This window comes from Ruditapes philippinarum, unplaced genomic scaffold (assembly GCF_026571515.1).
Source record: "Ruditapes philippinarum isolate M1 unplaced genomic scaffold, ASM2657151v2 ctg2634_1_1_1_1, whole genome shotgun sequence".
Lineage (NCBI taxonomy): Eukaryota > Metazoa > Mollusca > Bivalvia > Venerida > Veneridae > Ruditapes > Ruditapes philippinarum.
In genome coordinates, this window is record NW_026866672.1 from 180,214 (window position 1) to 194,289 (window position 14,076).

The window sequence follows — 14,076 nt, forward strand, 5'->3', positions numbered from 1 at the left end:
AAAAGTGATTTATTTTTAGCTCACCTAGGTGAGGTATAGTGATGGGGCTATGTCCGGCGTCCGTCGTCGTGCGTCGTCAACAATTGGGTTGTTAACAGTTTAGCAGTCACAGTTTTGATTGGATCATCATCAAAATTTGTCAGAATGTTTGTCTCAATGAAATACAAATGGAGTTCGAAGATGGGTTATCTCGGGTCAAAAATTAGGTCACAGGAGCTAAAAATAGAAAAAGCTTGTTAACACTCTAGAGGCTGCAGTTTTCATCCAAATATTCTGAAAATTTGTCAGGAAGGTTGTTTAAATGATATCTAGGTCAAGTTTGAAGATGGGTCATCTCCGGTCAAAAACTAGGTCACAGGAGCTAAAAATAGAAAAATTTATTTAAGCTTGTTAACACTCTAACAATTGGGTTGTTAACAGATTAGCAGTCACAGTTTTGATTGGATCATCATCAAACTTTGTCAGAATGTTTGTCTCAATGAAATACAGATCGAGTTCGAAGATGGGTTATCTCGGGTCAAAAACTAGGTCACAGGAGCTAAAAATAGAAAAAGCTTGTTAACACTCTAGAGGCTGCAGTTTTCATCCAAATATTCTGGAAATTTGTCAGGAAGGTTGTTTAAATGATTTCTAGGTCAAGTTTGAAGATGGGTCATCTCCGGTCAAAAACTAGGTCACAGGAGCTAAAAATAGAAAAATTTATTTAAGCTTGTTAACACTCTAACAATTGGGTTGTTAACAGTCTAGCAGTCACAGTTTTGATTGGATCATCATCAAACTTTGTCAGAATGTTTGTCTCAATGAAATACAGATCGAGTTCGAAGATGGGTTATCTCGGGTCAAAAACTAGGTCACATGAGCTAAAAATAGAAAAATCTTTTTAACACTCTAGAGGCTGCAGTTCAAGTTCGAAGATGGGTCATCTCCGGTCAAAAACTAGGTCACAGGAGCTAAAAATAGAAAAAGCTTGTTAACACTCTAGTGCCTGCAGTTTTGATCCAAATATTCTGGAAATTTGTCAGGAAGTTGTTTTGATGATTTCTAGATCAAGTTCGAAGATGGGTCATCTCCGGTCAAAAACTAGGTCACAGGAGCTAAAAATAGAAAAAGCTTGTTAACACTAGTGGCTGCAGTTTTCATCCAAATATTCTGGAAATTTGTCAAGAATGTTGTTTTGATGATATCTAAATCAAGTTCGAAGATGGGTTATCTCTGGTCAAAAACTAGGTCACAGAAGCTAAAAATAGAAAAAGCTTGTTAACACTCTAGTGGCTGCAGTTTTGATTAAAATATTCTGGAAATTTGTAAGGAAGGTTGTTTTGATGATTTCTAGGTCAAGTTCGAAGATGGGTCATCTCAGGTCAAAACAAGGTCACAGGAGCTAAAAATAGAAAAAGCTTGTTAACACTCTAATGGTTGCAGTTTTCATCCAAATATTCTGGAAATTTGTCAGAAAGGTTGTTTTGATGATTTCTAGGTCAAGTTCGAAGATGGGTCATCTCAGGTCAAAAACTAGGTCACAGGAGCTAAAAATAGAAAAAGCTTGTTAACACTCTAATGGCTGCAGTTTTCATCTAAATATTCTGGACATTTGTCAAGAAGGTTTTTTTGATGATATCTAAGTCAGGTTGGAAGATGGGTCATCTCCGGTCAAAAACTAGGTCACAGGAGCTAAAAATAGAAAAGCTTGTTAACACATTAGGGGCTGCAGGTTTCATCCAAATATTCTGGAAATTTGTCAGGAAGGTTGTTTTGATGATTTCTAGGTCAAGTTCGAAGATGGGTCATCTCAGGTCAAAAACTAGGTCACAGGAGCTAAAAATAGAAAAAGCTTGTTAACACTCTAGTGGCTGCAGTATTGATTCAAATATTCTGGAAATTTGTCAGGAAGGTTGTTTTGATGATTTCTGGGTCAAGTTCGAAGATGGGTCATCTCAGGTCAAAATTTAGGTCACAGGAGTTAAAAAAGAAAAAGCTTGTTAGTCCCCTACCGGTTTACCGGAGGGGACTTTAGGTTTACCCTCCGTCCGTCTGTCCGTCCGTCCGTCCGTCTGTCCCTCTGTCCGTCCGTCCGTCTGTCAGTCCGTCAGACCACAAAACTGGATCCCGCGATAACTTGAAAAGTACTGAAAATATTTTTATGAAACTTGGTATATGGATAGATGGCAGTATGGAGATTATGCACGTCTTTTTCTTTTCTTCCTATGTTGAAAATTCTGGTTGCTATGGCAACAAATAGGCTAAAAATATGGCAAATTTTACACATAAACTGGATCCAGTGATAACGCAAAAAGTACTGGAAATATTTTTATGAAACTTGACATATGGGTAGATGGCAGTCTTGGAATTATGCACGTCTTTTTTCTTTTCTTCCTATGTTGAAAATTCTGGTTGCTATGGCAACAAATAGGCTGAAAATATGGCAAATTTTACACATAAACTGGATCCAGTGATAAAGCAAAAAAGTACTGGAAATATTTTTATGAAACTTGACATATGGGTAGATGGCAGTCTTGGAATTATGCACGTCTTTTTCTTTTCTTCCTATGTTGAAAATTCTGGTTGCTATGACAACAAATAGGCTGAAAATATGGCAAATTTTACACATAAACTGGATCCAGTGATAAAGCAAAAAGTACTGGAAATATTTTTATGAAACTTGACATATGGGTAGATGGCAGTCTTGAGATTATGCACGTCTTTTTTCTTTTCTTCCTATGTTGAAAATTCTGGTTGCTATGGCAACACATAGACTGAAAATATGGCAAATTTTACACATAAACTGAATCCAGTGATAACTCAAAAAGTACTGGAAATATTTTTATGAAACTTGACATATGGGTAGATAGCAGTGTTGAGATTATGCATGTCTTATCTGTTCTTCCTATTTTGAAAAAATATCAGTTGCCTTGGCAACAAATAGGCTTAAAACATGGCAAATATAACAATATTTGTGATTAGTCAAAAAGAGCTGAAATTTTTTATGAAATTGCATCTTTAATTCAAGAGTTATCTCCTCTTTAAGAATTCTGCTTTTAAAATGTTATATTTTGGTAACAGGGATGTTTCAAATATTAACTTTAGAGTGTCCTTCAGTCCATCTGTCTGTCTGTTCATAAAAACTGTTTCCTGTGATCACTTTTTAAGAACTTTTCCAACAAGTTTACTTAAAATAGAGAAAAATTGAAACATAAGTGAATGGCCAATGACCCTTCAGAATGTTGATAGGGTTCTAACCGGTAGGGGACTTATGGATTGCTTGCAATACTATGATAATTGCTTGTTTACACTCTAGTGGCTGCAGTTTTGATTCAAATATTCTGGAAATTTGTCAAGAATGCTGTTTTGATGTTTTCTGGGTCAAGTGCTAAGATTGGTCATGTCCGGTCAAAAACTAGGTCACAGGAGCTAAAAATAGAAAAATCTTTTTAACACTCTAGATAGTGGCTGCAGTTTTGATCCAAATTTCCTGGAAATTGGTCTGGAAGGTTGTTTTGATGATTTCTGGGTCAAGATCGAAGATGGGTCATCTCAGGTCAAAAACTAGGTCACAGGAGCTTAAAATAGAAAAAGTTTGTTTACACTCTAGTGGCTGCAGTTTTGATTCAAATATTCTGGAAATTTGTCAAGAATGCTGTTTTGATGTTTTCTGGGTCAAGTGCTAAGATTGGTCATGTCTGGTCACAGAAGCCTAAAAATAGAAAAATCTTATTAACACTCTAGTGGCTGCAGTTTTGATCCAAATTTCCCTGAAATTGGTCAGGAAGGTTGTTTTGATGATTTCTAGGTCAAGTTTGAATATGGGTCGTGTCCGGTCAAAAATTAGGTCACATTGCCCAAATATGGAAAAATCTTTATAACACACTAAAGGTCACTTGTTTGACTCAGTTGTCATCAAACTTGGTCATGATGCTTGTTTAAGACATTGCTTGGATGCCGTTGTGTCAGGTGAGCGATCCAGGGCCATCATGGCCCTCTTGTTATTGTAAACAGTTCTTATTTGTATATGTGATAAAAATATAATTACATTCATGTAGTTTTTTTACTAAACATATTGAACTCGTTGAAAGAAGTAAAGCAACGCTCACCGGAGGCTCACATTCAACTTGGTCAATAAATTAAGTTTTGTATCTACACTCATTCAAAACATCCTTCTGAGTCACTTTCCTGAATGGTTTATAAGTCAAAGATAAATTTGATGTCATCTGCCTTTTATGTAGATGTATGTACAAGTGATAATTGGACGTCATAGGCAATCGCCAACTTCCACACAAAAATGAAACCTTACCAAAGGTCTTTAAGAAAATAAAATATGGCAGTTCCCTGCATTGTAACACATTCCATTATCAAACTGAAGAAACCCAAAGTCTCTAAATTTGTATACTTTTCATCATTGGGTTTTGATTTTTAAATTATATAGCTCTTTTCTTTATTTTTCATAATTGTAATATTTATTATGCCCCCGCCATGTAATGGCCGGGGCATATAGTGTTACCCTGTTCCGTCATCATCAGTTTCCGTTCATTATCTTAGTAACGGTTGCACACATTCAACTCAAATTTGACATATGGATATGTCATGAGAAAATACAGGTCAAGTTCAAATTTGGTCATGGTTCGATGATTTTTGGCAGAGTTATGCCCCTTTTACTTTGAAAATAATATGAAATTTTCAGTTTCCGTTCATTATCTCCCCATTCAACTCAAACTTGACATATGGATATGTCATGAGAAAATACAGGTCAAGTTGGAATTTGGTCAAAGTTTGATGATTTTTGGCAGAGTTATACCACTTTCACTTTGAAAATAATATGAAATTTTCAGTTTCGTTCATTATCTCTTGACATATGGATATGTCATGAGAAAATACATGTCTGATGTCAAGTTCGAATTTGGTCATAGTTCGATGATTTTTGGCAGAGTAATGCCCCTTTCACTTTGAAAATAATATGAAATTTTCAGTTTCCGTTCATTATCTCCCCCAACGGTACAACACATTCAACTCAAACTTGACATATGGATACGTCAAAGAAATGCGCAGGTCAATTTCAAATTTGGTCATGGTTAAATGATTTTTGGAGAGTTATGCCCCTTTCACTTTGAAAATAATATGAAATTTTCAGTTTCTGTTTATTATCTCCCCAACAGTACAACACATTCAACTCAAATTTGACATATGGATATGTTTTTGAAATGCCCAGGCCAAGTTGGAATTTGGTCATGGTTCAATGATTTTTGGCAGAGTAATGCCTCTTTCACTTTGAAAATATGAAATTTACAGTTTCTGTTCATTATCTACCCAACAGTGTTACATATTCAACTCAAATTCGACATAATGGATATGTCAAAGGAATGGGCAGGTCAAGTTGGAATTTGGTCATGGTTTGATGATATTTTGGCAGAGTTATGTCCCTTTCACTTCGAAAATAATATAGATACATCTTAGGAATAAGCAGTTAAAGTTTGAATTTGGTCGTGGTTCAATGATTTTGGACAAACTTATCTTTCTTGAATGTTGGAAAAATTTTGAACTTTCAGTTTCAGCACTCATACTTTTGTGGAAATGTATGTACTAGCCATTATTTTGGCTACAAATATGCAATGTGCTATTTTCAAAAGGTTAAGACTGAATAATTTCAGTGCCTTGAACATTGTATGAAAATGGTTTGTGTTAACATTGAAAAGTTTTAAGGGCTTTGAACTTAAAATGAAAATAATAATTTGTGCAAACAAAATTGGAACTAAATATTATAACATCTGAAATTTTGGCTGCATGCGGGGGCATCCGTGGCATGATGACACATTTCTAGTTTCTTGTATATCATGGTTCATATTAAATGACGGGGATCCTATTTTACTTCTTATTCATAATATGACTGAAGGGTCTTTTATTATCATTGATTTGACTAAAGGATCTGAATAAAAGATAGTGTTTTTGAACATGTATAACTGTTATCTTTGCTGTATATCTGTTGTCTAGATTGAAAGATTACATGAGATTATTGTAATACATTGTAATGATATGCCTAGTAATATTTTAAGAAAGTATTTTTTCTGCTGCTTCTATTTATCATTAATGAATAATACATAGTGGGTTTTTAACATTTATTGTTAATCTGTCATAACTGTCTTTAATGATGATATACATTGACATTATAACTTATACTGCTGAATTTATGTATAAAATGGACTTTGCCCTGCTTTGAATTTGAAACAGTCAATTACCAGAATAAGGGAGATCCCTATTTAACTTTATTTACCCTTACCATCCTTAATATGTGTATCATAAAATTAATGGACTTGTCCATCTTTCAATCTGGACAAAACCATTAACCATATAGAGGTTAGATTTTCAAAATAAATACTAACCTAATATCAAATTAAAAGTGAAAACAATGATCAGACGGTGCTGATGTGCCGGCTGATCTTAGGGTGTACCGGTAATGTGGATATATTCAGTTATCTTCAGCAGGCAAATTACTTAAGTGTATAGAATCTGGTCAGACTACATACATAATTATGAAATCCTGAAAGGCTCTTGTATTAGCATCATATGCAAAGTAGATAATTCAACTGAGTTACAGAACTGGTCGTTAATTGTAGAATATAAATATTAACTATTATAAATACTTAATGCATTGATCTGATAACATGACCTTATCTTGTAATGAATGCTCTATAATGTAAATTTTTGGAAATAAAATAAATGTTTAAAAAAAAATGGGTTGAATTATTAATGCTTAAACTTTACAATAGCCAACACCTGGTGTTGATTCAATTGATTTCTGACCAATGCTTTGACTGTTAGAAGTGTAAATGAATAAACATTGAATTTGCATGCCTGGCTGAGATGTTTGCAAGGAGTAAACTGAATTTAGTGGTTCTGTTTAAATTTATTTGTGTATGATCTATTTCTTGTCTTATTCTTGTTCAGATGATTTCAATTTTAGCTTGCAATTATATACTACCTTTAAGAGTTGAGATCCCTCTATAATTCATAATGGGAAAGACTGTACTGAAAGACAGGTTTTTTTTAACAAACAAAATTACTTTGAGCAACACTATAATTATGTAAACTTGTAACATAAGGCCAAAAAATATCAATAAGATCTTTTTACAATCATGTACATGATATGGGAAAATGAGAATGTGAAATCTAAATTGTAAAACAAGTCACCTAAAATCATTTTTATGAAATGATATTAAAGTTCAACCAACATAATTTATAAAAGAGATTTTAAATGTTTTCTTTTTAAATAGAACTATTCAAAATTTAACGGCAATATCTTGAAAGGTATAATAATAGGAAATACAAGGGGTGGTAACAAAGTTTTAATCAATAACTTATGTCAAGAAGGGGAATTATAAATTATATCAAAATTATTGATAAGTTATTTCCCCTTGCCTGAAGATGGTGATAATGCTCAGTAACATGTACTCCAAGGGACAAAGCAACAAAATAATTAGTAGAATTTGGGGTGATACAAAAATGTTAAACAAAATTCTCTGATTGCCTTTTGTTATGAGTCATGCTAAGAAATAACCACAGACTATTGTTTTGCTGAACACTGTCATAATAGAGGTGATATAAATGATACATTATATGTCGTGGTTATTTCTACTGGAAATTTATATTGACATGCCATTCTTGACCCGATGGGCTTATTTATGTACTTTTTGTAAAGGGTCACTTGACAAAGTTCTACATTCAAATATCTAAGCTCTGGGTATTGTAACTTCACATGTGTTTTCCTATACAAATGTGCATGTCAACATGTATATAAACTAAGTGACCATTTTAGCCAGGCCAATTTTTACCCAAGGGGTATGATTTATATAAACTGTATGAGTGGACCTCAAGGTGATGCTTTGTGACATGCTATATTACTACTTTAGCTCTTTGTAGTTTCACAAAAGATAATTTTAAAGGTTTCATTTTAATTTTTTGATCTATTTATGCATCACATTGGAACCATTTATATAACTTGTGTAGGTCAGGTAAGGATCACTCTTGTGGAGTTTGGTTTAAAATCAAACAAGTGGTTTAGAAGATGTTGTGTAAAGAAAATGTTGTAAATGAAAAAATAATGAAGAAAACCAACTTGCTATTACAAAAGCTCACTTCTGAGCACTGTCATGACAAACACAGGAGGGTCGCGGTAAACAAGAGTCATTTTGCTAGGTGATTACTTGGAAGTAAAATGTCACTTACCACCATTGAACGAAGAACAGATCGAGACTGCTTGAGACCAGCAAGTGTGCAGATATTCTGCCCATATGGTTAATTCTGATGGCCAGTATAAATATGTCTGGACAGATAAGTGGGTAGTGGTCACAATGGCTCACCTATACCACTTTGGGCCTGGCAAATTCATCCAGTCATTTTCCAGATTTTTAAGAAAACGTTAAAATTTTCGTAATCTCAGCTTTTCAACAACTTTTGTTTGTTTTGGGTTTTACGTCACATCGACACAGTATAGGTCATATGGCGACGTTCCAGCTTTACTGGTGGAGGTAGACCTCAGGTACCCTTCCGTGCATTATTTCAGGCACGAACAGGTACCCGAGTAGAACCACCGACGTTCCGTAAGCTAGCTGGATAGCTTCCTCACATGAAAGAATCCAAAGTCCCTGTTGGGATTCGAACCCACAGAGGTGAGGGGCAAGTGGTTTGAAGTCAACGACCACGGACGCCCTTTTAATAAATGTGTTTAAAATGATAAAATTTTACAAAAAAGGCCCATAAAGTAAAATCAGAATAAAATCATTTAATATGACTTGATACTATTATTTACTTGTGTAAAACTAAGTACAAAAATAATACCAAATTATTCCTATACACGACAATGTGTATAAAATACACTTTTAAGTTTGTTTATAAAAATTAATTAAAATATTGTCTGCTCCATGCACAACAGATTTTGAGATATTAAACATATACAACAAGATAAGAAATTCTTGCTCTCTCTAAAGGTACGTAAAGATTGTCTGTTCCAGTTACAACCAAAATTTTATCACTTTTAACCAGTATTGACCAGTTTACAAGTATAAAACCAGTTCTGATCACTGACCCAGCCAATACTTATAGCAATATTGACTGGGTTTTTTTGCCAACAATGATGTTTAAAAAAGTTTTTAAAGGAACTCCACTGAGGTTTCTTGACGTGATGGGACTGTACATAATTTTTCAAGTTTAATGTTTCATTTGATGAAGGTCTGGACTAATAACTTGTGTGCAAAATTTCAGATCATTCCCTCAGTCTCTTATTCCAGAATAAATATTCTAATTATGAAACATTTAAAAGCCTTGCTCATATCAGGTTATGAATAGTATAAAAATATGATTTTCAGTTTAATTCTAACTCTTATTTCTTACTTTTCTTTTGCATATCTCTCTGTTGTAAGAGATCAAGCTGATCTATGAAGGAAATCAAATTTTATATTTTTAGACTATTGGACCTCAGCAGAGTTTCTTCAATGTGCTCTTGTGTTCCCTAGGGAAGCTATGTCTCTGATATATAGAGAATATTTAATAATCTGTTTAGGTTAAAATAACATTGTAAATTAGTATTCTTATAATGATATAATCATAAACCAGTCAGCAGTTATCTGACAGTAGTAATATTTAAAACAAAAACGTAGTCACCAAGAATTTAAACATACGCTACTTTGAGGTCCACAGACCTTTCTGTCTCTGAAGTTTCTATCTAGCTTTTGTGCCGAAGAATGACGCCTAGGTAATTATCACAAGTTAAAAAACAAGAGCTGTCAGAAGGACAGCGCGCTCGACTTTTTTAGTGCTTGCCTATAAAACAAAACTTTGACAGTTAAGGGCACACAAGACTTTAACTAGGAATTTCTAAGTACAAATCAAGAAACATTTTCACAGAGTTATCTTCTCTTGCTTACAGATAGGTCTCATGATGGCACATAAGAACTCCAACTTCCAAAGTAATATCTCAAATGGTTAGGTCAACAAGTGGACAAGAATGAAAATTTTAACTGAGTTTCTAAGTCAAAAAGGGCCATAATTCAAATAAAATCCTTAACAGAATTACCTTCTCCTGCCCATGTTTGGGACCATGATGGGTAAAACAAGTATTCCAACTTTCAATTTAAATATCTCAACCAGTTCAGTCAAAAAGTTGACTGGTACAAAAAAACTTAACCAAGATTCTAAGTCGATAAAGGCCTTAATTTTTAAAACAAATCCCTGACAGAGTTACCTTCTCTTGCGTACAGATGGGGGTAATGATGTGAAATAGCATTAAAAGTTTCAAAGCAATATCTCAAAGGGTTAAGGCAATAAGTGGATTTTACCCATATTCAATGTATTTTCTAAGTCAAAAAGGGGCATAATTCTGTCAAAACCTTGACAGAGTTATGTCCTCTTGTCTGTTGATGAAGGTCGTGATGGTAAACAAGTATGGTCAGTTTCAAAGCAATACCTCCAATGGTTTTGAAATAAAGTGAGGTGGTACAAAAAACTTAACCAAGCTCAATACACTTTCTAAGTCAAAAAAGGGCCATAATTCTGTCAAAAACCTTGACAGAGTTATGTACTCTTGTCTGTAGATGGAGGTTATGATGGTGAACAAGTATGGTAAGTTTCAAAGCCATACTTGTAATACTTCTGAAATAAAGTGGGGTGGTACGAAAAACTTAACCAAGGTGTGACGCCAACGCTAACGCTAACGCCGACGCCGGGGCGAGTAGGATAGCTCCCCTTTTCATAGAAAAGTCGAGCTAAAAAACTGTATAAAATATCTAGACGTGACATGTTTTAAAAATCAAAACAATATGAAACTAGAAATGTGTCCATAGGACACGGATGCCCCCACACGCCACTGTTCTGTCAATCTTATGACTCTAGGTCAAATATTTTTTAGACTACATGTGCCACAAGTTGAAAACTAAAAATCAACAAAGTGCCATAATTCTGTAAAATTTGGTCGCAGCAAAAATTCCTTCCTTTACTACCATCTACACATTAAGGTTGTTCATCCCTAGAAGTTTAAGCAAAATCTGCCATCCGGTTTAAGAGGAGTTGCGTTCACAAAATTTCTTTATGGTATATAGTGAAAAAATTAACAAAGGGCCATAATTCTCTTAAATTTGATGTCAGCAAAAATACCTTCCTTTACTACAATCTACACAATAAGGTTGTTCTTCCTTGTAAGTTTAAGCAAAAAATCTGCCATCCGGTTTAAGAGGAGTTGCGTTCACAAAATTTCTTTATGGTATATAGTGAAAAAATTAACAAAGGGCCATAATTCTCTTAAATTTGATCGCAGCAAAAATTCTTTCCTTTACTGCCATCTACACATTAAGGTTGTTCTTCCCTGTAAGTTTAAGCAAAATCTGCCATCCGGTTTAAGAGGAGTTGCGTTCACAAAATTTCTTTATAGTATATAGTGAAAAAATCAACAAAGGGCCATAATTCTGTTAAATTTGGTCGCAGCGAAAATTCCTTCCTTTACTACCATCTACACATTAAGGTTGTTCATCCCTGTAAGTTTAAGCAAAATCTGCCATCCGGTTTAAGAGGAGTTGCGTTCACAAAATTTCTTTATAATATATAGTGAAAAAATCAACAAAGGGCCATAATTCTGTTAAATTTGGTCGCAGCGAAAATTCCTTCCTTTACTACCATCTACACATTAAGGTTGTTCATCCCTGTAAGTTTAAGCAAAATCTGCCATCCGGTTTAAGAGGAGTTGCGTTCACAAGATTTCGGGACGTACGGACAGACGTACGGACGGACAGACGGACGGACGGACAGACGGACGGACAAGTGCAACGCTATATGCTCCCACTTTGTGGGGGCATAAAAATTCATATCAGTAAAATAGTTTTCAGTTATCACTTCAAATTATCGTTTGTGTATTGTTACTTTTGATGTTGTCGTTTTTGTTCTTCTGTAAATAATTACAATATTTGATTTAAAAACAGGCTTTCACTACTCTCCTTCATTGCTTAGTAACGAAATTTCTTCTAAAGTTTCATCATCAATTCCATTACATTGCGACTCTTCAAGAGATTGATCTCCCTTGATCTGAGCAAGACTCCATCTATCTTTGTAGTTATGCGCAATTGCTTCCCCTGATGGAAATGTTGACATCTGAGATTCTGCCAGCTCCCAACCTTGATTGCGTAAACACTCTCCGACTTGTAGGCGTACATTACTTCCGGTGAGAGCGATTTCCGTAAAGTCTTTCCCGGTGTTCAGTTGTAAACGTTCACGTTCAGCTGGGTGAATCTGATGCAAGGATAAATATTTGTGTATAATATCTCTGCGCCCCGATATAATCGTCTTTATTCGAGAATTCATAGTAGGCATGGTTGCTAGGTTACCTGTACGCACCTCGATCACTTCGAGATATCTCATGCGTATACGTTTTTCAGGCACAGGAAGTCTTAACATTTCAATATGTTCAATTAATGATGTGATCTGATAGAAATCAGCTTCAACAGTCAACTGATCCAGATCTTTAAAATCACAGGGTAGCGCAAGCCTTGATGAGCGTAAATAATTTAAAATGTATTTAAACAATTCTCCATCTCGGTCTATAAAAACACAACCATTTTCATCCAGGTTTGTCGACATGCTTCCATTAAACATGGCTCCAAGCATAGAGTTTGGGTATTTACACAAGGTAGAAGTCGTCGTCGTGTAAACAACACCACCTACATTCAGTTTTACTATTTCAGAGCTCGCCATTTTAAGGCCACTTTTAGATCAACTCAATTGACACTCAAATAGTTATGATATCAAACCATTTTGATGCGTAGTTACTAGTAAGTTATTAATTGTAAGCTTTTCAATTTTATACAATGACACAAATATGCATTTTTGTTGTTGTTGCTTAGCAACTTTTACTAATGAATTAATAAGGAGAGACCTAGGAACAAGATTTTGGAATAACTTTTTGTCAGCTGAAGATCTGAAGCTGTTATCCTTTTGCAGTTTTTATAATGAACATCATGGTAACATCTGCAATTAGAAAAAAGAAATATTTTAGAATAAACTAAATTTTACTAATGATAAAAGAATAACATGTATCTAAGAACTAGTGGGAATAAGGTAAACCGAATATAGCATGTGATTCTGTATCAGATAAACGTTTATCAGAAAATATTTCAATATATGATGAGATTGAGATGAATGAGATTTTTCTTCTATTTGATAAGAGAAATTTTTCCAAAACTGTTTGTCAAAAATTTATTTCAAAATATACAATTATATATGTATATACATTTTCTATACTATTCCGTTGTCTAACAATTTGGATGATCTCAGAGGAGGTTACTACAGAAGTCCAACTTATTGTACTTCGCATCTAGATATTGTGCTAACTTGTGTATGGGCAAGATTATGACCCAGAAGATAAAAATATCTCGGAATCTAAGCTTTGGCACATCAATATATTTATTACAGTCAAGTAACTAGTTCCGATACAGGACCAGTTCTGATTTCTTCAATGCCGTTTCCATTGAAAAATTTCTGACATTTGAATCTGTTGGCAGCTCATTTTCTTATGAACACTGATGAAATGATGGTTTTCTAGAAAAATGACATTGAATGTGACGTGTCGAAACTGGACCACTGATGGTATAATGCAAGATGTTTAAGAAGCCATATAGCTAAGTCAGCTGAGCTTTGGAATGGTATACTGAAGGTCCCTGGTTCGAGTCCAAGTAAGACTGCACATTTCTGTCCCCTGTAGTGATTACATTGGATGATTTACTAGAGTGGATATTGACCTAATCACCGTTTTTAAAACTAAAGTGACGTATTTCTAGCCTTTCATCGCTAGAACCTAAACTTGACAAAATTATCAAATACATGTAACATAATATAACAAATATGAGGACAAACAACAAAATTAAATACATACAAATTGAAATGTCTTCAGCGTCTTTTTTTTCAGTTGAAGCACTGTAGGCGACTTTCATAATTAAAAGATTTTACGACGCACCGTCTGGAAAAAAAACAACATTGCAATATTAAGTTTTTAAAACCTTATTTACTCAAGAAGCGATGTAAAACCAACAACAAAATAAGAATTGAATTTGG

At 34.3% G+C, this 14,076-nt stretch overlaps 1 protein-coding gene across 3 annotated transcripts; it reads right to left on the reverse strand.

The window, feature by feature from the left end:
- Window positions 1-11,906: 11,906 nt before the first annotated feature.
- Window positions 11,907-14,008, reverse strand: LOC132733290 (BTB/POZ domain-containing protein Tiwaz-like). 3 transcript variants are annotated; one of them, XM_060719908.1, is made up of 2 exons: window positions 13,898-14,008; window positions 11,907-12,993 (listed from the first exon to the last, which is right to left on the reverse strand). In XM_060719908.1, exon 2 carries the CDS (start codon window positions 12,718-12,720, stop codon window positions 11,959-11,961), a length of 762 nt encoding a protein of 253 aa, XP_060575891.1. In that variant the 5' UTR covers window positions 12,721-12,993; window positions 13,898-14,008; the 3' UTR covers window positions 11,907-11,958. The 3 variants fall into 3 exon arrangements, with proteins under 3 accessions (XP_060575891.1, XP_060575893.1, XP_060575892.1); XM_060719910.1 differs by lacking the exon at window positions 13,898-14,008 and adding an exon at window positions 13,436-13,764; XM_060719909.1 differs by lacking the exon at window positions 13,898-14,008 and adding an exon at window positions 13,256-13,407.
- Between the last annotated feature and the right edge of the window lie 68 nt (window positions 14,009-14,076).

Excerpts from the sequence above, each read along its gene's own strand:
- LOC132733290 (XM_060719908.1), bottom strand. The coding sequence starts at position 12,720 with ATGGCGAGCTCTGAAATAGTAAAACTGAATGTAGGTGGTGTTGTTTAC.